Source organism: Prunus dulcis, chromosome 1 (genome assembly GCF_902201215.1).
Source record: "Prunus dulcis chromosome 1, ALMONDv2, whole genome shotgun sequence".
Taxonomy (NCBI): Eukaryota; Viridiplantae; Streptophyta; class Magnoliopsida; order Rosales; family Rosaceae; genus Prunus; species Prunus dulcis.
Window position 1 is genome coordinate 39,028,377 of NC_047650.1, and position 21,127 is coordinate 39,049,503.

Genomic DNA, 21,127 nt, shown 5'->3' on the forward strand with positions numbered 1-21,127 from the left:
CTCCTAGAGATGCTCTAAAGTAAGCATGTTGAGGACATCGGCTTCTTCTAAAAAATAGTCAATCAATTAACTAAGAGAAAGAGCCTAATTTAATTTATGGCTTTGGGCTTTGGGCCACCCAAAAGTCAGGGTTGACCCTGACTATAAACCTCATTTATTAAGTGTACACTTTAACATATGTACTTATACAAATTCGAGGAGTATAATATTTTTGGTGTTTAAATTATAAGAAGGTTGACATAAGTTTATGTGCATTGTGTAGCCTTACGTAGAGAGAGAAAAAAAGAAGAAGAAAAGAATACACGAGGTTTATACTCTACGCGTTCATCTACCCCCACACTTGTGACAAGAAATCAATTCTCAACCTTTGCCTCTTTCGGAATCTTCATACACATACACAAAACTAAGGATGAGGGGTCTCTTTCACGTTATTGTACAAGATTTGCTCTTTTAAGAACCTCATTTGCATAAGAATTTGCTATTAGTTTAGTGATGTTTCTCTTTTCAATATTGAAAGAAATTCCATGTATAAATCAACCCTCATTTGTCAAACTTAAAAGGAGCGTGATTTGCCTAAAGTTAAAACTTTGAAATACACTTCACCCAACTCGTTTTACCCATAATTGGGCTTCGGCTCAGCCCTTGTTGAGTTGAGTAAACTCTTCTATTAGAGCACCTCCACCCCAAAGGGGAAGGGCAAGGCAAGGTTTGCCACTATTCACGTGAATAGTGCAAACCTTGCCTTTTTTATCTCCACCCCTATGGGCAAGGGCAAGCGCAAGGGCAAGGGCAAGGGTAAGGGCAATTACTATTTACATAAGATATGAGCAAATGAATTTGTATAGAGTTTTTGGTGTGGGAAGTAAATAATACGGATAGGTATTTATATATATAAAAAAATTCTAAAATTCTAGGTATTTTTTTCAATTTTTTTTATAAAAATTTTTGGTTGCTGAAGTCAGCATTGTGTTAGCAGCCTTTGGGCACTAGCCCAGGAAATTTTTGCACATGGACTTGACCCGGCTGGTGGGTCTCACCCATTGCTAGGGCTGGACCTTGCATTTAGGAGGGGGTTTTTGGGCCTGGGATTGCCTTTTTCCTGCCTTTGCTCCTTGCGCTGGAGCTGCCCTTAGGAGGTGATCAAGCTTTGAGCTTGAATTTTGGCCCAGTACTAAAGTTTTTTGGCCCGTTTCTTTTGGACCATGGGCCAGTTGATCCAATAGCCCTCAAACTCTTTAGTTTATGTTTATTTTTATTTTTTTTGAAAAATTTATTCAGTGAATAATTTGCCTCCTACGTCTCACAGTCTACACAATGATCACATAATGGCTTGATGATGTTGATCAAAGTATATTGCTTTTGCTAGCTATCATATGGCTAGTTCAGTATCGAATGCAAAGAAAACCGCATGCATTCATTCTTCTCTAAGCTCCAGAACTAGTGCTACTGGCTTTACTGCTGTGGTAAATGGTAATTAATTGAAAGATAGCATGTCAGCTTTCAGAAAATAAAGGTAGCTAGGATGAACGACTAATCAAACTATATAGCTAGGTTAAGTAAAACTTGCACGGAATGAATATTGATTGAAATGTCCACATGCACATCCTAAATAACTAGAAATTAATGATTCACCCTGCAACTCTCTCTCTCTCTCTCTCTCTCTCTCTCTCTCTCTCTCTCTCTCCCCCTCTGCTCTTCTGTGTGTGTCTGGTGTGAGTTGACTGTTGGGTATGTACATTTGCAGAGAGAGAGAGAGAGAGAGAGAGAGAGAGAGAGAGAGAGAGAGAGAGAGAGAGAGAGCATGATGATACAAATTGCCTTAGATTTTCAACCCTCTGTGGTGCAAATGTTGCTAAATTCAGATGACAGGGGCCACAGAATTTAAGGTTATTTCCTTCCTTTCCCCAAAGATACACACAGTGCAGACAGCACATAGTTATGACCCCCTCAACAATGGTTCTTTTCACTCAACTGCAATATTCTCCAGCCAACCCCTTCTCTCTCTCTCTCTCTCTCTCTCACTCATGATTACCATGCATTCATTTCAAGCTATGATCTCATTATAAATGCCTTGATCTTAAATCAATTATGTTGCACACCATTCATTCTATGTAGTTTTAATAATTAGTGCTCTTATAATATGGAGCCCTCTGAATTTTCATCTAGCTCCTCCCCCTTCTTTTCTGCCAATGATCATGTTGAGACCCTCAATCTTTTTCCAAATTATAAGACCCCAAATGCTTATCTTGAACCTCTACCACTGATAAACTGCCTGCTTCGTTCACCTGAGCATCAGGTGCCTAATTCCCATGATGAAAACCCTAAAGCATGCAATGAAGATCATAAAGAGGATGAAGTCACTGTGGCCCTGCACATTGGCCTTCCAGAATATTCAGATGGCTCTATGAACTATTTGAATGAGAAGGAAGATGAAAACAATGTGACAGCACAAAAATATTGGATTCCAACTCCAGAACAAATACTCATTGGCTTCACCCATTTTTCTTGCCATGTCTGCTTCAAAACATTTAACCGCTACAATAATCTGCAGGTACGGTTAGTTGTCTAAATTATAATTTAAGTCTCTTTCGAATATTTGGTACAAAATTTCACATATATAAGATACGTACACACACAAATGTTCAATATATGAATCCCTTTCACAATTCGGTAATTAAACTGAAGCCTATTTGGTTGGCTTGGAGGGTTTTGGTTTAATACCATATATTATTCCTTGATTTTAAAAAGAAAACCTTTCGAGCCAACCAAACGGACTTCAGTTTAGCATTCGAAACCCTCAAGCCATGCTTTGGTTTGATTAACAACGTTGGAAAAATTTACTACCTGAAATTTAGAAGTTTCCTTTTATATGTTCTTATTAATTGATTTCACTATTCCTGTGCTTTTCACTGTCATATCATCATTCCCATGGAAGATGCACATGTGGGGGCATGGGTCGCAGTATCGAAGAGGGCCAGAGTCACTGAAAGGAACACAGCCTCGAGCCATGCTAAACATCCCATGCTATTGCTGTGCAGAAGGTTGCAAAAACAACATAGACCACCCAAGAGCAAAGCCTCTAAAGGACTTTCGGACCCTTCAAACACACTACAAGAGGAAGCATGGCATGAAGCCCTTCATGTGTCGCAAGTGTGGGAAGCTGCTGGCAGTGAAAGGAGACTGGAGAACACATGAGAAGAATTGTGGCAAGCGCTGGCTTTGCATTTGTGGTTCGGATTTTAAGCACAAGAGATCACTCAAAGACCATATCAAGGCTTTTGGCCATGGCCATAGACCTTTTCCACCTAATTCTTTTGATGAAGTCAGGGATCTTGATGAGGATACTAGTACCACACCATCGTTGTTTAAAGGCATGTCAAGTGACACAACCTCTTAAGGCAAATGAAAATTTTGTGTTCCCCTCTTGAACTTTTTATGATGAAGAATCGTTGACGAAGATTTGAATGAAAAATTCTATGAGTTTGATACACAAATCAGTTGACTATTTCCATGATATTTTCCTTTCAGTAGAAAACTGTGGTGTCATCATGTAATTTAGAGATCATATTTGTAAGGGAAATTCTGAAAAATAGCCAACTTCTCTGCACTGTAAAGATTTTTAAAATAAAAAAAGGTAAAATTTGAACCATTTTAACTAAAAAAAGACTTAGAAAGGCAGCATGGGAATTAAACTTGGCCACCTAAAGTTAGGAAACAAACATCAACTGCGCTGCAGCCTGCACACAATGGTTAGCGCTGCACAATAAACTTGACTTTATTGTGATAAATAGTTTGTTTCAACTTTCAAGCCCTCCTTGATGCGAGACCCTTCAGGGCCGACCTCTTGCTATTTCTTAGAGCAAATAATGTTTATAATAATAAGAACTTACTATGTATGTGTCTAGCTCTCACGTTACACTACTAAGAAAAACAATGGGCTTGTTTATTGGTCTACAAAAGTGGTTTGTATTGGCATTTTTGGTGCCTAATATATCGAAGTAGTGATTTTTAGTATATTTGGTACCAAAAAATTCAATACAAACCCCTTTTGTGAAGACTAATATTCACGTTGTGAAGAGCCTAAAAGTTTCTTTTCTATTTAATTAGTTCAAGATCCATAAATTGATAATATTACTGAGAAACACTTACTTTCAAGAGAGTTAGAAATTTTTGAACATTTTAGAATTCCTTAACAGTCTCAAATTTCCTCATCCCATGTGCATGACTTTAAGTGTTTTTCTAAATTATGAATTAGACTTTTGAGAGGCTTATTTGTGAAAGCCATTTCTTTTTTCCCCAGTTACAAGTACTTGGGCTTACAATAAGGCATTATTGTGCTTTCTCAGGCATACACAGGAACTTTTGTGAAAATGGAAGCTTTAGTGAGGGAACTTGGGTGGACGATGAGTGGCAGCCTGGCAGGTGCTGGGCCAAAGCCAGCCAACATCTGTTTTCTTTTTTCAATTGTATCCCAAGGTACAAAAGTGAGATTTAAAGTTTGCCAAAAACTAAAGGGTCACGAAAAGTAAAAACTCAAAGGGGGATAATAGAGACTCAGGTAATGGCCTAATAATAATGGATAATGCTCTAAGTTACTCGTATCGATAAACGAAAATTATAGGGAAAAAAGGCTATACTCGGTTCTCTCTAATTTTTTTTAATAGTATTTTAATAGTATAGCCGCGCGGTTATACTATTAAAAAAAATTAGAGAGAACCGAGTATAGCCGTGCGGCTATACTATTGTTTAAAGAACCGAGTATAGACGCGTTTATTTTTTAAAAAGACCGCAGCGCTTAGTCTCTCACGTGTAAAAACAGTATAGCCGTCGGCTATCGCCCGGCTATACTAGTTTAAAAAAATTTAAAAGCTCGTATAGGCACACGGCTAGACTATTTTAAAAAAGCAACCCAAAAAAAAAAAAAAAAGAGGACCTGCCTATCAATTAGCCTCTCACATTCATTCATAGTTAGTAAAATACAAAACGGAAAAAAATATGAATAAAATACTTATGTGTTTTATTCGGCAAAATTTTGGTAAATTACAACTTAAAAGTATGGCCACTGTATTATATTTTAATATAATTCATATACATTTTTAATATATGTTATTTTTATTCAACAATTTGTGAGAATTATGTGTACAATACGTGATTTTTGTGTGTCTTATTGAAAATTTTGTATTAAACACTTGTATTAAACATGAAAAATACATACGTATGTGTACGATACATGTATTGTATGTTGGTTTTTTAAATACGTATATTTCACCGAGTCTTTAAGACGTGTACGAAAAATAGAAGTATTATTGAAAAGCACATACGTGTTTAATACGAGTATTAAACGGAAAAATGCTAAATTCTTTAAACCGTAAAAACTCACGAAAAGTAAAAACTCAAAAGGGGACAATAGAGACTCGAGTAATGGCCTAATAGTAATAGATAATACTCTAAACTACCATTGTAGACAGAAATTTCGGGTACCAGAAGAACTTCTTTTGAATTTATTTTTAAAATTTTATATATTGGAGGATTGGAATGCAGGACTTCGAATTCTAGTGTAAACACTCAACCCATTGAGCTAACATAAAATCAAAAGTTGAAATCACATAATTGATGTCCCTTGCTTGATATAGTTTCTTGCCTTTTTGATGGTTTGCTTGTGACATGGAATCAAAATTCGAAATCACATCATTGATGTGTATATTGATCAAATGTTCCATTTTAAAATTACAAGAGTTCGTGAAGCATTATTATTAGATACGCCTACTTGGAAAGCAAGCACATAAAACAAACAAAAAAGCAAAAAGGAACTTCTCATGACCCAAGAAATTCAAAAACTACACCAAAGCACATAAAAATTCAAACAAAAAGGAACTTCTTATCAGGAACAAGATGATCCAAGTATGGACTGAAACAACTAGTTAGATTCTAGTCAATTAAGATTTCTTGGAGAAAGAAGAACCCGGTTAATGATGTTGTCCAAAGCCAAGAATGATAACCCATTTGGACCAGTAGCGGCCTCCTCTGCCAACTTCTTCCATTCCATGGCTTTCTTCCTCATCTCTTTGCCCTTCTCTCCCTCCATTAATGTTCGCACAAGGTCCTCTATGTAGTTTCTTTTAACATCACCCTCTATCTCTATGCCTACGCCCCATTCTTTGCAACAGAACCTGCAATTGGTTTGTTGCTCTGCAAAGAAGGGCCAACAGATCATGGGCACTCCACCACACAAACTTTCAAGGGAAGAGTTCCATCCACTGTGTGTCAAGAACCCTCCTACAGCTGGGTGGCTCAGGACTTGTTCTTGAGGGCACCAACTTGCGAATAGACCCCTTTCTTTGGTCTCTTCCAAAAACTCCGGTGGAACCGCAGCGGATTCTCCAAGAACAAGGTCAGGCCTTATAACCCATAAAAAGGCCTTGTTGCTATTTGCAAGTCCCCAAACAAACTCAATTAGTTGCTCAGATGTCATGACTGTGATGCTTCCAAAGTTGACATAAACCACAGAATTTGGTTCTTTTGAGTCAAGCCATTCAAGGCACTCTGTTTCTTCTCTCCATAGATTTGATTCAATCGACTTCAAATTGTTATAATCTGATGGAATCTGACTAACCTGTAGTTGAAGGGGTCCAATGCAGTAAATAGGTGGTAGCAAAGTCGAAAGTGCATCCAGAACTTCAAGCTCTAAGGCGTCAAATGTGTTGAAAATGATTGCTGAAGCTTTCTGGGCTCTTTCGTACTCACTCACAAGATATTTCAGCATGATGTCATTTGGATCTGTGGTTCTGACGAAGGTTGGCAAGTCCCTCAAACGAATATGTCTCATGCCTGGTATCCAATCTATTACAGTATCTAAATACCCATTTGTCAAATAGCTGGCATCTGCAAATCAAATAGGTCTAGTGAGTCAAACATTCTAACCAAAAAAGAAAAAAGAAAAAGTAACAATTTTATTATGTAGTGTCCCCAAATGACCAGTGAGGAATTTGAAGTAAATTCCTCTTTTTTTTTTAATTGATTATTTTTGAAGATTGAAATATTCTTTTATTAGACAAATGCGTATCTTGTTAGATTGAATATATAGTATACAAGAATCAACTTGATTACTATTCAGATTCACATTCTAATAACATAAATATTGTTTGACAAGTGAACGTTTTTATCAATATAATAGTACCTTTAAGAGGAATTAAACCCTTTTCCATGAGAGGGAGATACTGAAGGTAACCCAACGAGCCACAAGCACTCGTTGTTTCGAAAAGAACACAGGGAATGCCAAATTCTTGGGCTGCATCAAGTGAGAATGTCATGCCACCATCAGAAACTAAGCAAGTAACTGGAGGGGAATGGGGTAAAGAGTTAAGCTTTGATAAAAGGTCTCTGAAGGGTCCTAAGCAATTTTTACTAGTGGAAAGGCATAGGGATGGTATGTCTTGGGTGGCGTTGTCATCAGATGGAGGGAGGCCATCAGGAATGGTCTCGAATTGAAAGGAGGGGAGGCCGTCGAGAGAGTTGGGACCTCGAGATTTAAGGAGGCGTTTGTGGTTGAACTCTGTGTTCACAAAGGTTATATGAAAACCTTTGTAGTGGAGGAGCTTAGCTAATTTCAGCATTGGGGTTATGTGACCTTGAGCTGGGTAGGGTATGCAAACTGCATGTGGCTTCTTTGTCAAGGCAACAGAACCCATTCTCTCGTTTCTCTCAAATCACACACAAAACCTATGGAAAATAGGATATGCTATGGTGAAGAGTACCTGCAGTTTTATAGCAGTGACACGTACATTGTATTCTCTGATCAACTTTGCCACATTTTTAAATCATGACCATTCCTTTTATTTCCATTCCGCACCAATCATGCATAGTTAACGACAAATCATTATGTTCCTCAATCTAGAATGCGAGAAACGTGTGAAACAGAACATGTATAAGCACTATATTCCTCAGGCAGATGTGGGCCATACTCAAGTCTGGGCAAGCCCATAGGCAAGACTTGTTTGGGCAAGCTAACCTCACGCTGACGTCAATAGCCAATTTAAATATTAAAAAATGGAGAAAAAAAAATGGAAAAATTCAGAATTTTTTATATATAAATACCTAGTCATATTCTTCACTTCCCACACCAAAACTCCATATAAATTTCTCTCATTATATTTCATGTGAATAGTTGTTGCTCTTGAGTTGCCGTGGCAATGGGGGAATGCATCAAAAATAATTGCTAAGGCAGTCACCATTCATATGAACAGTAGCCCTTGCCTTTTGCCATGGCAAATGAGTGATAGTACTCTAAGAAGAGGGACATTGCACCCAACGAAAACTAGGTCAAAGCATAATAAACATGAATGGGCGAAATAATCTACGCGAAGTCTAGCAGATAATATGAGGCATAGTTGTAAAAACTAAGGATAATATAGTAAATTAACAATTTTTCATATTAAAATTTTTTTTAAATCAAAATCAAAGTAAAAACATGGTCCTATTTTCACGAGACACAAAAATCAAACTCATTTTCTCTTTCGTAATTTTAAAGTTTTAAATAATAAAAAAAACCATTTGGCAACTAGTGTATCGGCTAAGTAAGATATGAGGAACAGTACGGCTTTTTATAAATTCAGCCAGATAACTCATGGTGTGGTTACTAATCATGAATTGGAATTCTCATCAGGAATTGAATTCCACTTATAGAGGATTCCTGCGTTTACTTCATATCAAGGAATTGAAAAGTGAGTGGGGTCCACACGAAATTAGGATTTGAATTTCTTATTTTGGAGGAATTCAATTCTTGGATGGGAGGTGGTATTCTAATTCCTGGAGAATTAACCCATTAGGAATTTATCTTTTTGACCCATTATATCCTCACACAATTTTCAAATTTTCAAATTTGCCATCTACTTAAACCCAACAACTAGGACATTTTAGTAATTAGTACCACTCATACCCCAATTCCATATGATTTAGTAAACAACTTCAATAGGAATCTGAAATCTAATTCTCCTCAATCCAACTCTTCCTCAATTCAATTACTTTTAATCCAATTACGAATAAACATGCCATCAGTTGCTTGTTCGGCCTGGTGTCTGATATTCATTATAAGTTGGGCTGAGCCCTTTATGGCTTGCCTTGTTTTGGAACTTCTTTTTTTATTTTTCTTTTTGGTGCTTAATATATTTTTGTTGTACAGAAAAAAAAAAAAAGAAAAAAAAAAAAAGAAAAAAAAAAAAAAAAAAGAAAAAGAAAGTGATAACACCACCGATCGAGCTTTCATGAGAGCACATGTATTCATAGTACAATTATAGAGAGAGCACGTCATCTTAGCCAACTTGCATATTAATCCAAAAACCTGCCAAGGAACATGGTATGCAAGCAGTATCACCACTGGCACCACAGATATCTGATTTCTAATGTCATGCTATGTTTCATACGGCAGATGGATAGGGCTTTAAATTACAAATCAGATCTTCCAAATCTCGGCAAAAATTTACCTATTTCATTGCATCAGCTCCCAAGAAAATGCCAGTCCTTGAGCCATATTAGACATCCATTTCTTTTTGTCGTGCTAAATATTGAAAAGCCAACATGGAGTGGACCACCTAAGAGCAAACAAATCCTTTAAGAGTCGATCCATTTAGATGGAGTGATTTCAAATTCCGGGAGTTTGAAGAAATTAGAAGGTTAAATTTTTTTATTTAGATTATTACGATCAGGGCCGGTCTTGAGATTTTGAAGGCCCTGTACAAACTTTAAATTGGGGCCTCACATAAGCTAACACAAACTTACACCATTATGTAATACCATACAATAAATGTTTTTTTTTTTTTCTTCAAGTGATCAAAGTACCCCTGCTCCCAAGGACAAAATTGAAATTTCACAAAAGAATTAAATTGGATTAAATCGATTACATTGGGTCAGAGATGTTACGCCTTTTGAATAATCACCATGATTGTGACGATGAGTCTTTGTCATCATAGGTCATACTCAGATATTAAATATTTTTTAACACCTAATTTATTTTGTATCAATATTCCAACAACATCATTACTTTGATGCAATTATTTTGGTTGACTTAGTTGGATGCATTATTTTTGCTAAATAGAATATCTGAGCATAATTACTGACTAATTCATTGTGATCGGGTATTTATTATTTCAGTTTGTGGTTGTGAAAGTAGATGGGATATTGAATGTTGGTGTTGACATCGGACCAGCCTTTAACACAAGCAGGTTTTGAAGTCGAGTCCTGAATAGAAGTTGAGGCCCTACAAACCAACACAACTAGAAACGTCTTTGTGTCAACAATTTGCTCACTCTGTATATAGATATTTCCACCTATCTGTCCTATTTTCTCACCTACTATATAAATTTGAAAAATTAAAATCCTACTTTTCCACCCACCATTATTCCTAAAATACCCTTTAATTATTAATTCGACCAAACACCATCAACTCCAAGTTAAAAACATAAAAATTTTAACCCAAAAAAAATAAAATAAAACTTTCTTCATCTTCTTCATTTGTTTTCAACATCACAACCTTACCCTACCATATTAATATTCTCATCAACCCCTTAGTAGTACTGGTGGCTTCACGACCGCGACACCACCACCACAACAACATACAACCAACAAGACTACAATGGATTTTTAATTGAAGTGATGTTATATGGAATAAGGACCCGTATGTGGGTTAATCATACTAAAAAATCTTTAAAATGGAATAAAATTAAAGGATTTGGCCTCTATTATCAACACCTACCAACCCTGACACAATATTAAAGGTAGAGTTGAGAATTTGATTTGAATTTTTTTAAAAAAACTTTTCAAAGGATTGGGATGGGTAGATCAATGCTCTCTGAATTTGTTGAGGTCAGGAAGATGGAAAGAATATGGAGAGTAAAAGAAAAAATATATTTTCTTTTTAAAATTTGTTTTATTTTTAGGGTTTTAGAAGTCATTTTTACATAGGGATAAATTTATCTTTAAATTTTTTAAAACAAGGTGGGTGGAAAAATATGAGGTGGGTGAAAATAGCAGCACTCTACATATATTATACACATGAAAAAAAATTGGGGCCCCTGAAAAATAAGGGGCCCTGTGCGGTGGCACCACTTGCACACCCTCAGGGCCACCCCTGATTACGATATATGTATACTAAGATTTGAATAAGAATGAAATGACGAAAACAAATGAATTATTGCACACAAAGTCATTTGAAACTCATTCCAAATATACTATATTTATGGCTAGTTATCTCAAACACATTCGATCTAATCTTTTCTTTCTACGACTTCCATCCAAACGGAGCCAGATTTCGGGCCTTTCAAACGCACTACAACAGGAAGCATGACATGGAAGCCCATTACGTGCAGCAAGTATGGCAAGTAGTTGGCAGTGAAAGATGACCGGAAACGCATGAGAAGGATTATGGCAAGCGTTGGATTTGCATTTGTTTTTGTGGTTCAGATTTCAAGCATATCACTACAAAAAGTCAGTGGAAGATGTTGACAAATATATGGAGAAATCTCCAATGCTGTCTATAATTATTGTTAGGTTTGAATAATTCTCATGATAACAAAAAATGTGAAGACACGGATGCCAGAAAACGAAAGACAAGGGCTGCATGGAAATTATTATTATATTTTGGTCGAAAGATGGAAATTATTAGAAAAAGTACAAAAAAGTGCCCGTCACACACCAGACAAGTGGGCATTTGCGTCAGATTCCACTCCTACATGCCCTTTGGAGGAGGGAAAGGTTAAAATTTGTTTGAGTTGTTCTTCTTTTTTTTCCATTTATCAACATGACTTTCTACTTATAATTGTATTTTGAAGTGAGAATTAGTGCTAAAAACATGGAATTAATTAGTGGATACAAGTGAGGTCCGAAAGAGAAAAGTCAACTCAGTTTGTATTTTAGTAAATATATGGAAGAAAACTCCATTTAGATCCAAAACTTGAATTGGAAAATTTTGATTTTATTTCATGATACCATTTTCTGCAAAATTCTATGCGTCTCAATTATACAACCAGCCAAATCAAACTAATACAAACGGTTTGATTGAGTTTTTACACTAAAAAAGTTAATCTTAAACGAAACTGAACCAAATAACAATTATTCATGAAAGCTACATAAACCGAATCAAACTACCTATATTAATCTTTGTTTTTTTTTTTTTTTAAACACTTAACATTTTCTGTATTGGTTATTATCACCATCTCATGTGTTTGTTTCATTGCATAATGCACCTCCTTTTTATTATTAAACTTCTCCATCTTCAATGGTAAAATGTTTGCTTAATTATTGTTTATGCCACTAGTTTAAGATCTAAATCAAACATGATATTATATTACAGTTCGGATAATGATCAAAGCCGAAGGTGATAATATATTAAATTGGCGTGATGTTCTAGGTGTAAACTAAAGTAAAACTAAACAAGGCGGATCCCTTCAAAGCGCCGCTGATTGCATTGCATGCATAAGATTGTGATGCAACACTGGAGTCTGGTGAGCCATGAATTCAATGCAATGTGCATTGGCTGTTGGACTAATTCGTAATAAACATTATATATTAATTGATGATCTGACGAAGCGGTTCATCAGCAATGAATGTACCTTTGTGCGTTATAGAGTGATACGGTATCATCACGTCAACTAGTGGTACTCTTATTTAAAATTTAATACGTATCAATTTTAAAAAAAATTAAAAGACAATTACACATGAACTTTGTCTTCCAGGTTCACCCTTCAACATTAATTAGACCTAATCCCTCTCCCACCGTTCGCTTCTTCCTCGCCACCAAGCTGTCTTCTCTCTTTTCCCTCGCCACCCACCCCAGCCTTTCTCTCCCTTCTCATCCAACATCACCAACCCCTCTTTACCTCCCTCTCATTAACGCATTAAGAAAAAGCCAAAAATCTTGTCTTGAATATATATATATATATGTGCAAATCAGAAATATTCAAAAGCATCTCCTATGATGATAAGTTGACAACCCACAACTGAAAGAAATGTAATGATGGATGTTATGGGCAACCAAGTAACCCGGTAGACAGATTGCCGATGGGATCTTGGTGGGACACTGCTACAATCTTTTTTTCTTTTTCATATTTTTCAAAAAAAGTTAAATAAAATTTATTCAGGATAAAGTTGGAAGACAAAATACAACTATGAAAAAAATATAATTATTTTTTTAAAATTGACACGTGTTAGATTTTAAGTGAGAGTATAACCCGCTGACGTGGTCATAACGTCTCATTCTATAGCGTAAAGCCATATTACATTATTAGACAACTATATATGTATATTTTTTTCTGCAATGAATTTAAGCTCAATCTCAGTGAAAACTATTATATTTCGTTTGGTGTTTCGGATTAAATTAGATTAGAGTTGAGTTTAAGCTAGTTCTTATTAGTCTTATTCATCTTTGTAAGATACAATATGCAGAATGGTTGTCCATTTTAATGAGATCATTTCCGGAGCACCGAAAACAGTTAAGACTAACCATTTAATTGATATAGTCCAATACAATCCCACCCAGTGGTAGGGATGGCAAAAATCCCCGCGGAGGCGGGTCCCCGACTTTAATGGGGGGAGATTTCGGGGCCAAATGGTTATCGGGTATGGGGATCCCCGAACTTAAAAAATCCCCGACGGGTATGGGAAGGGGATGGTATTGGCGTCCCCATCCCCGAATCCGATCCGAAAATATATATGTTTATATTTAAATAAATAAATATATAATTATAATATTTATGTTTAACCCTAAGTTAACCTCTCTCTCCTAATTCTTCCTAATATTTTTTAGAATTTCATATTGATGTGATTTTGAATAGTTGAGTTGAACTTTATAGTTAATTTGGATGTGTTGAATGATAATTTAATATGAAACTTAATTTTAAAATATATGATAAATATTTTTTGTGCAAAAAAAATTAGAAATTCGGGGCGGGTATGGAGGATAGTCCCCCGACGGGAACGGGGACGGGAATTCCCCGAAACCTATTAAACGGGGATTGGTTCGGGGATGGGGGCGGGGATGGAGAGCGGGGACGGGGATGGTATTGTTATACCCGACCCTTACCCGGCCCGTTGCCATCCCTACCCAGGGGTAGTTCTACGCCGAGGGCAAGGTAGGGTACCCATATGTAATAGGCCAACCCATGTGAAACATACACACCTATGCCCACCCAAAAAGCAACCCACATGTATGCATAATCTAAAATTTCTCTCCTCCTTAATTATCTTCTCTTTAATTTCCTACCTCCAAATTTTAAGATGTTGTAAATGACAACATTGAATATAACATATTTTAAATAGGTTAGGAGTTATGTGTTCTAATCAATTTTAAGGTTTACTTAAGAATGAATTATAATTTGTTGACTTTGTTGAAATTAATTAGGTCTTTGGAATTTTGTTGAGATGTTTGATTTGATATTGGTATTGTTGAGAAGTTTGATTTGTTGTTGGTATGTTAATGTTTGATTAAAGTCATTGATGCTATTATGAGAATTTATTTGATTTTTTGTTGGGATGTTGGATTAAATAGGTTATCTTTTGTTATGTCGGATCACAATCTGAACCCCAAGAAAATAAAGAATTTTTTGGAATTTTTTTTTAATAAGAAAAAGAGTAGGTTTTTTTTTTTTTTTTTTTTTGGGCTAAACTTTTATTTATATATAGAGGTACATTTGAGGGTAAGACTTATTACGTCCCCCTACTAAAGTGTATATTTTTATGTTTTTTTTATAATGAGATTCACTCATAACATTGAGTTTTTAATGTGGACTTCACCCAACCGGATTTCGAATCTTGAATCCAACATTGATCTCACCCACTAATCACACATGAAACTGCAATTTAAAAACAGAAATAGTACCCTTTATTTAGATTAATAGGCAGTTGAATTTCTCAAAAGCCTCGGCGTGCATATTTTATTTTATTTTATCAGGAACTGGATGATCCAAATACAGATTAAAACACCAAAAATAAAAAAAAGAACAAGATGGAATTGAATCAATTCTAATCTCTTGGGGAAAGAAGCACTTTGCTAACCACATTTTCCAGAGCCAAGTAAGACGACCCTTTTGGGGCAGTGGCGTCCTCTGCCAACATCTTCCATTCAAGGGCTTTCTTCCTCATCTTTTTGCCCTCTTCTCCATCCATCAATGTCCTCACAAGACCGTCAATGTAATCTCTTTTAACTTCCCCGTCTATCTCAATGCCTATGCCCCACTGTGTGCAGCTGTACCTAACATTTGTTTGCTGCTCTGCAAAGAAAGGCCAGCAGATGAGAGGCACTCCGCCGCACAAGGCCTCGAGGGTAGAGTTCCAGCCACTGTGAGTCAAGAACCCTCCAATGGCTGAGTGGAGCAGAACCTGTTCTTGAGGGCACCAACTTGCCAACATACCCCTCTCTTTGGTCTCCTCCAAAAACTCAGGTGGCACCACAGCGGTTTCTCCAGCAACAAGGCCAGGCCTGATGATCCACAAAAATGGCTTCTTGCTATTTGCAAGTCCCCAAGAAAACTCAACCAGCTGCTCATTTGTCATGACTGTGGTGCTTCCAAAGTTGACATAAACCACAGAGTTGGGCTCTTTGGTGTCCAGCCAGTTAAGGCACTCTGTATTCTCTGCCCACAGGTTCGATCCGATCGCCTTCAAATCATTGTATTCTGATGGAATCTCGCTGTATGGTAGCTGAAGGGGTCCAATGGAGTAAATAGGAGGTAGCAAAGTGGAAAGGGCATCCACAACTTCTTGCTCCAAGGCATCAAATGTGTTCAAAATAATAGCAGAAGCCTTTTTGGATCGCTCTGTTTCAGACACCATATAATGCAGCATGATGTCGTTTGGGTCTGTGGTTCTAATAAAGCTAGGCATGTCCTTCAATCTGACATCCTTCATGCCTGGGATCCAATCAATCTCTGTATCCAAATACCCATTTGCAAAATCCTTGGCATCTGCAGATCAAATTAAGAAATCAATGGAACTAGTTAGCTAACACTCAAGTTTTTAAAACAAAGTGAACTTCTGTTTTTTTTTTTTTTCCCCTGAATGATTAATTGATAGTACCTTTAAAAGGAGTGAGGCCCTTCTCAATGAGACGGTAATACTGAACGTAGCCCATCAAGCCACAAGCACTAGTTGTCCAGAAAAGCACTTCTGGGATCCCGAAATGCTCTGCTGCATCAAGGGTGAAGCTGGTGACACCATCAGCAACAATACAAGTCACAGGAGGGGAATCGGGTGAAGAGTTGAGCTTGGTCAAAAGCGCCTCGAAGGGTGCCAAGCAGGTTTTACTAGTGGAATCGCACACCAAAGGCAAGTTGCGCCTGGCATCGGCATCAGCCGGAGGGAGGCCGTCGGGAATGGTTTCGAATCGAAACGAAGGGAGGCCGTCGAGAGCGTGGGAACCTTGGGATTCAAGCATGCGCTTGTGGTTGAACTCTGTGTTCACAAAGGTTATGTGGAAGCCTTTGTAGTTGAGGAGCTTGGCTAATTGCAGCATAGGGTTTATGTGACCCTGAGCTGGGAAGGGTACAAAAACTGCATGTGGCTTCTCTTTGGAGGCAACTGGACTCATTTTCTCTGTATGATATCCTACACAAAAGAGCTAAAGGGAAATGGAGATGATGGGATGCTAAGAGAAGTGTAAGAACTTGCAGTTTTATAGTGGTGAAGGGTCAAGGGCTTCACTGTGCGGGCAAGTGCTTCTTGACCGTTGATGCATTTTTTGGATTCTCTATCTGTTTTTTAAGATAAATTGAGTGCCAGTCATTCCTCGTGTTATGATTATTATAATCTCAGAGATCGACCTTTCCAAATGAGTCCAAGGCCACGGTGTCCAGAACACATGCTCGCACAAAGACTGCCTGATTAGTGTGTTGGATTGGAGATATTGTCGCATGGGCAAGTGTGAAATGTGTGAAATGTATGTAGACTCCAAAACGCACACAAGGTTCAGCCATAATCAGAAGAGAAATGCTGGCCGGCAACTTTCATAATTTCTTCATGGGCCATACGCTCTTATAAATTTTAAGATGTAGAAAGTCTTTAACAAACATGGAGACTTTGGAAAAGGCTGAAAGAAAGAGAAATTTTTTAAAAGAAGTCAAAATGGACAAAATTGCATTTATTTATTTTTGGATTTCTTAAGGAATTCTTTACATTTGCATGTTTTGGTTTGAAAGTTGTGAGGTTTTTGTCTTTTTTTAAAAAGTTTTGGCTTTTTCAAAAAATTAAAGTTTTTTTGTGGCTAAAACCTAAATTTACTTTTTTGAAAAAAAAAGGGAAGTTTTAGAGAATAAATTACATTGGGAAAAAGAAAAAGAAGTTTCACACTCCCATTTTTTTCACTTACACTCGTGCAAAGATAACTAGCCTGAAATAATTATTCAATAATTTATAAAATAAAATAAAATAACAAACTATGCTCCTGTGTATAAGGTTACATTTTATGAAGAACAAACATTATTTGTCACCTTAATTATGGATGTTATTACTTTTTGGTTTAGTTTAATATTTTTGAATTTTTAAATTGTTGTTCATACTAGCTATATTGAAAAGAGGGAATAAAATACATGACCTTGGTTATAACTTATAGAGACAAATATTCTTAGTCACTTCAGCCCCTTATAAAATTTCAAATTTGAGTAAACCATATCATTTTTCATCGTGACCACCCTAGAATCTCATTAAATCTTTCTTTTTGCCATTTGCCTATGCTAGTCACCAGTCATTAGAAAATCCTTGTGGCTAGATGTCGAAGAGTCTATGCCAATGCCCATTAGTTAATTCCATTTGAAAGAACATGTGCGTTGTTTTATGCATTTACTTTTTATTTTATTTTATATAAGCGATATTGAGGGGAGAGGAATCAAACTTAGGACCTTGGATGCAAGTGTAATTGTTCTTAATCACTTGAGCTACAAGCAAGGGCAAGCCATTAAAAGACCAGTGTGGTCCCATGACCCCACTCCATCTTTTATTTATTGTATTATAATATTATGTATGATGTATAATATTTAACATATTTGATTAGTTTTAGGAGATATTTATCCTAAAATAAATAGTATATATTTTGTATTTTTTGTCTACAACAACAAAACGTCTTAATCTCTTTTTTACTTCTCTCTTTTACCTTCTAGATTAGTTTATGATATTTACACTAAAAATTCCTACATTTTTAACCTTTCTTTCTCTTTCTCTTTTGTTTAAGTTAAACTTTGTGAATTTTTATTTCCCTCTCTGTTTTCACGTTTGAGTTGGGTACCTTAATATTAGATTTTGTGAACCCTTTTTGTATTTTTTTCTCTATGTTGGAATATAAATTATTAATTTTTGAGTCTATAATAATGTAGATGATGAGATTAGTATTTAATCATTATAAAATATGAAATTGTGGACAATTATGATTGTAATGAATTGATATATTATTAAGCAATATAAAATGATGCTATGAAGTAGGCCAAAAGGAGTAGTTTAGTGTCATATTAATTTAGCATATTCTTCATAAACTTGTGAATGACTCCCTCTAATTTGAAATTCTGGTTCCGCCACTGACTACAAGCCCCTTGCACATTCACCTTTTTCATTTAAATCTGAAGAATGCCTTGTAAAAATGTAAAATGGAAACTGTTATTGACACTTCAAAGAAGACATCATACATTAATTCATTCAATTGTAATTATCTCTTATGATTTTATAAGGGAGTAGTGCATGATAATTTTTTAGAGTTGCAATAACAGCTCCCAATAAAATTCATTAGAAAGAAGAATTGAAGTATGTTCAAACAGATTTCAACGTAGACTAAACAACTTTTTCAGCTTAATTCCATTTGTGTGTCAATTTCGTCCTTATTATCATCAATTCTGTTATCAGTAAACAATCCCCATATCAAACAGAGTGTTCAGTTAAGGACAGTGACAGTCGAGCTAATCTATGGGCCGCAATATTGCCTGACGAAACACCAAACCAGAACTTACAATCACGATAAAAAGGAAAAGAAAGACCTGCTGTCTTCAATGAGAAAACTAACTTCAGATCTATTCTCACACCAAGTGAAAACATAAGGACAAGATTGACGAAATCGATGACACATTAACACTACAACACTGGGCGAAACTCGAGTTTCATTGTGTTGAAATGAGTGTGCCTTAATCTAAGAAACATTGCACACCACCCAAAAAAATACTCAATAATTGTATTTTGGTCAAACAAAAAAGATGAGCAAATTACCAAAAATAAATAAATAAGGGAATTCAGAAGACAAATTCTTCAGCTACAACACCCAAGAATTTTTCCTGGAAATAGAGTTTTGAAAGTGGTACCAAGGACAAGTTGATGTGAAAAAATTAATACATTCTAATTTCTGGAAGATAGAAGCACCTTGTTAACCATTTGTTCCAAATCCAAAAAGGATGATCCATTTGGACCAGTAGTAGCCTCCTCTGCCAACTTCTTCCACGCCAAGGCTTTCTTCCTCATCTTTTTGCCCTCCTCTCCCTCCATCAACTTTCTCACCAGCTCCTCCACATAATTTCTGTTCACATCATCCCCTACCTCCAACCCTACGCCCCATTCTCTGCAGCTGTACCTACAATTGGTTGGCTGCTCTCCACAGAAGGACCAACAGATCAGAGGCACCCCACCGCACAAACTTTCCAGTGTAGAGTTCCATCCACTGTGCGTCAAGAACCCTCCTACCGCTGGGTGGCTCAGGACTTGTTCTTGAGGGCACCAATGTGCCAATAGAGACCTGTCTTTCGTCTCTTCCAAAAACTCTGCCGGAACCACAGCTGATTCTCCCCTAACAAGGTCTGGCCTAATCACCCATAGAAAGTTTTTTTTGCTATTTGCAAGTCCCCAAGCAAACTCAATCAGCTGCTCATTTGTGGTGACTGCAATGCTTCCAAAGTTGACATAAACCACAGAGTTGGGTTCTTTGGTGTCGAGCCATTGAAGACACTCTGGCTCCTCTATCCATAGGTTTGAAACAATCGACTTCAACTCGTTATCTGCTGGGATCTGTTTGAGTTGTAGGTTTAGGGGTCCAATGGAGTAAACAGGTGGAAGCAAAGTTGAAAGTGCGTCTATGACTTCATGTTCCAAGTCATGAAATGTGTTCAGAATGACGGCGGAAGCTTTCTTAGTTCTCTCTGTTTCACCCACCAGAAAATTCAGCATGATATCATCTGGCTCTGTGGTTCTCATGAAGGTTGGGAAGTCCTTCAAACGGATGTTCCTCATGCCTGGTACCCAATCTAGCTCAGTATTTAAATGCCCGTTTGTAAAATAACTGGCATCTGCAAAATCAAATTAACTAAGTCCGTTATGTTTTGTTCAGAGGGAAAAACGGCAGTTTACTCTTAATCAAACAATTGATTGATTGATTGATTAATACCTTCAAAAGGAGTGAGACCTTTTTCTATGAGTTGATGAAACTGAACGTAGCCCATGAAACCACAAGCACTAGGTGTCCAGAAAAAAACTGCGGGAACACCAAGTTCCTGAGCTGCATCAAGAGTGAAACTCATAACACCATCAGTGATTAAGCAAGTGACACGTGGCGAATCGGGCGAAGAATTGAGCTTGGAGAGAAGGTCTCTGAAGTGAGGCAAGGAGTGTTTGCTAGTGGAATCACACAAGGATGATAAGTCTTGCGTGGCATCGGCATCGTTTGGAGGGAGGCCATCGGGAATGGTCTCAAATCGAAACGTGGGGAGGCCGTTAAGAGCGTCGGGACCTCCAGATTTAAGGAGGCGTTTGTGGTTGTACTCTGTGTTCACAAAGGTTATGTGGAAGCCTTTGTAGTGGAGGAGTTTGGCTAATTGCATGAGAGGGTTTATGTGACCTTGAGATGGGAATGGCACGAAGACTGCATGTGGCTTCTCTGAGATCAAGGCAATTGAGCTCATCCTCTCTCTCGTCTCTCCCAAATCAAACACAAACCAGGAAAATGGGATGCTAATCAATGACAAAGAGTACGTACCTGGGAGTTTTAAAGTGGTAAAAAGGTCAATGAGCTGTGCTACCAAGCCGATAGGGAATTCCCGGCCATTAATAATGCACGTAGAACTCACCCTCCCACATTATATGAAAAATCCACGTGTGTGTGTGTATGTGTGGTTTTTTTTGG

General features: G+C 36.9%; 4 protein-coding genes across 4 annotated transcripts; 1 reads left to right on the forward strand and 3 right to left on the reverse strand.

The window, feature by feature from the left end:
* Window positions 1-2,100: 2,100 nt before the first annotated feature.
* LOC117616307 (protein TRANSPARENT TESTA 1) lies at window positions 2,101-3,475 on the forward strand. The gene is made up of 2 exons (XM_034345569.1): window positions 2,101-2,551; window positions 2,936-3,475. Exons 1-2 carry the CDS (start codon window positions 2,141-2,143, stop codon window positions 3,395-3,397), a joined length of 873 nt encoding a protein of 290 aa, XP_034201460.1. The 5' UTR covers window positions 2,101-2,140; the 3' UTR covers window positions 3,398-3,475.
* A 2,197-nt stretch (window positions 3,476-5,672) lies between these two features.
* On the reverse strand, window positions 5,673-7,751 carry LOC117613382 (7-deoxyloganetin glucosyltransferase-like). Its single transcript, XM_034341994.1, has 2 exons — window positions 7,178-7,751; window positions 5,673-6,882 (listed from the first exon to the last, which is right to left on the reverse strand). Exons 1-2 carry the CDS (start codon window positions 7,686-7,688, stop codon window positions 5,933-5,935), a joined length of 1,461 nt encoding a protein of 486 aa, XP_034197885.1. The 5' UTR covers window positions 7,689-7,751; the 3' UTR covers window positions 5,673-5,932.
* Window positions 7,752-14,841: 7,090 nt separating this feature from the next.
* Window positions 14,842-16,794, reverse strand: LOC117636363 (7-deoxyloganetin glucosyltransferase-like). Its single transcript, XM_034370835.1, has 2 exons — window positions 16,063-16,794; window positions 14,842-15,950 (listed from the first exon to the last, which is right to left on the reverse strand). Exons 1-2 carry the CDS (start codon window positions 16,571-16,573, stop codon window positions 15,010-15,012), a joined length of 1,452 nt encoding a protein of 483 aa, XP_034226726.1. The 5' UTR covers window positions 16,574-16,794; the 3' UTR covers window positions 14,842-15,009.
* A 2,421-nt stretch (window positions 16,795-19,215) lies between these two features.
* LOC117613828 (7-deoxyloganetin glucosyltransferase-like) lies at window positions 19,216-21,127 on the reverse strand. Its single transcript, XM_034342417.1, has 2 exons — window positions 20,393-21,127; window positions 19,216-20,294 (listed from the first exon to the last, which is right to left on the reverse strand). Exons 1-2 carry the CDS (start codon window positions 20,904-20,906, stop codon window positions 19,354-19,356), a joined length of 1,455 nt encoding a protein of 484 aa, XP_034198308.1. The 5' UTR covers window positions 20,907-21,127; the 3' UTR covers window positions 19,216-19,353.

Coding starts and splice junctions, on each gene's coding strand:
- LOC117613382 (XM_034341994.1), bottom strand. CDS start 7,688: ATGGGTTCTGTTGCCTTGACAAAGAAGCCACATGCAGTTTGCATACCC. Junction 6,883..7,177: donor GGGTTTAATTCCTCTTAAAG/GTACTATTATAT, acceptor TTTGATTTGCAG/ATGCCAGCTATTTGACAAAT.
- LOC117613828 (XM_034342417.1), bottom strand. CDS start 20,906: ATGAGCTCAATTGCCTTGATCTCAGAGAAGCCACATGCAGTCTTCGTG. Junction 20,295..20,392: donor AGGTCTCACTCCTTTTGAAG/GTATTAATCAAT, acceptor TTGATTTTGCAG/ATGCCAGTTATTTTACAAAC.
- LOC117636363 (XM_034370835.1), bottom strand. CDS start 16,573: ATGAGTCCAGTTGCCTCCAAAGAGAAGCCACATGCAGTTTTTGTACCC. Junction 15,951..16,062: donor GGGCCTCACTCCTTTTAAAG/GTACTATCAATT, acceptor TTTGATCTGCAG/ATGCCAAGGATTTTGCAAAT.
- LOC117616307 (XM_034345569.1), top strand. CDS start 2,141: ATGGAGCCCTCTGAATTTTCATCTAGCTCCTCCCCCTTCTTTTCTGCC. Junction 2,552..2,935: donor ACCGCTACAATAATCTGCAG/GTACGGTTAGTT, acceptor TTCCCATGGAAG/ATGCACATGTGGGGGCATGG.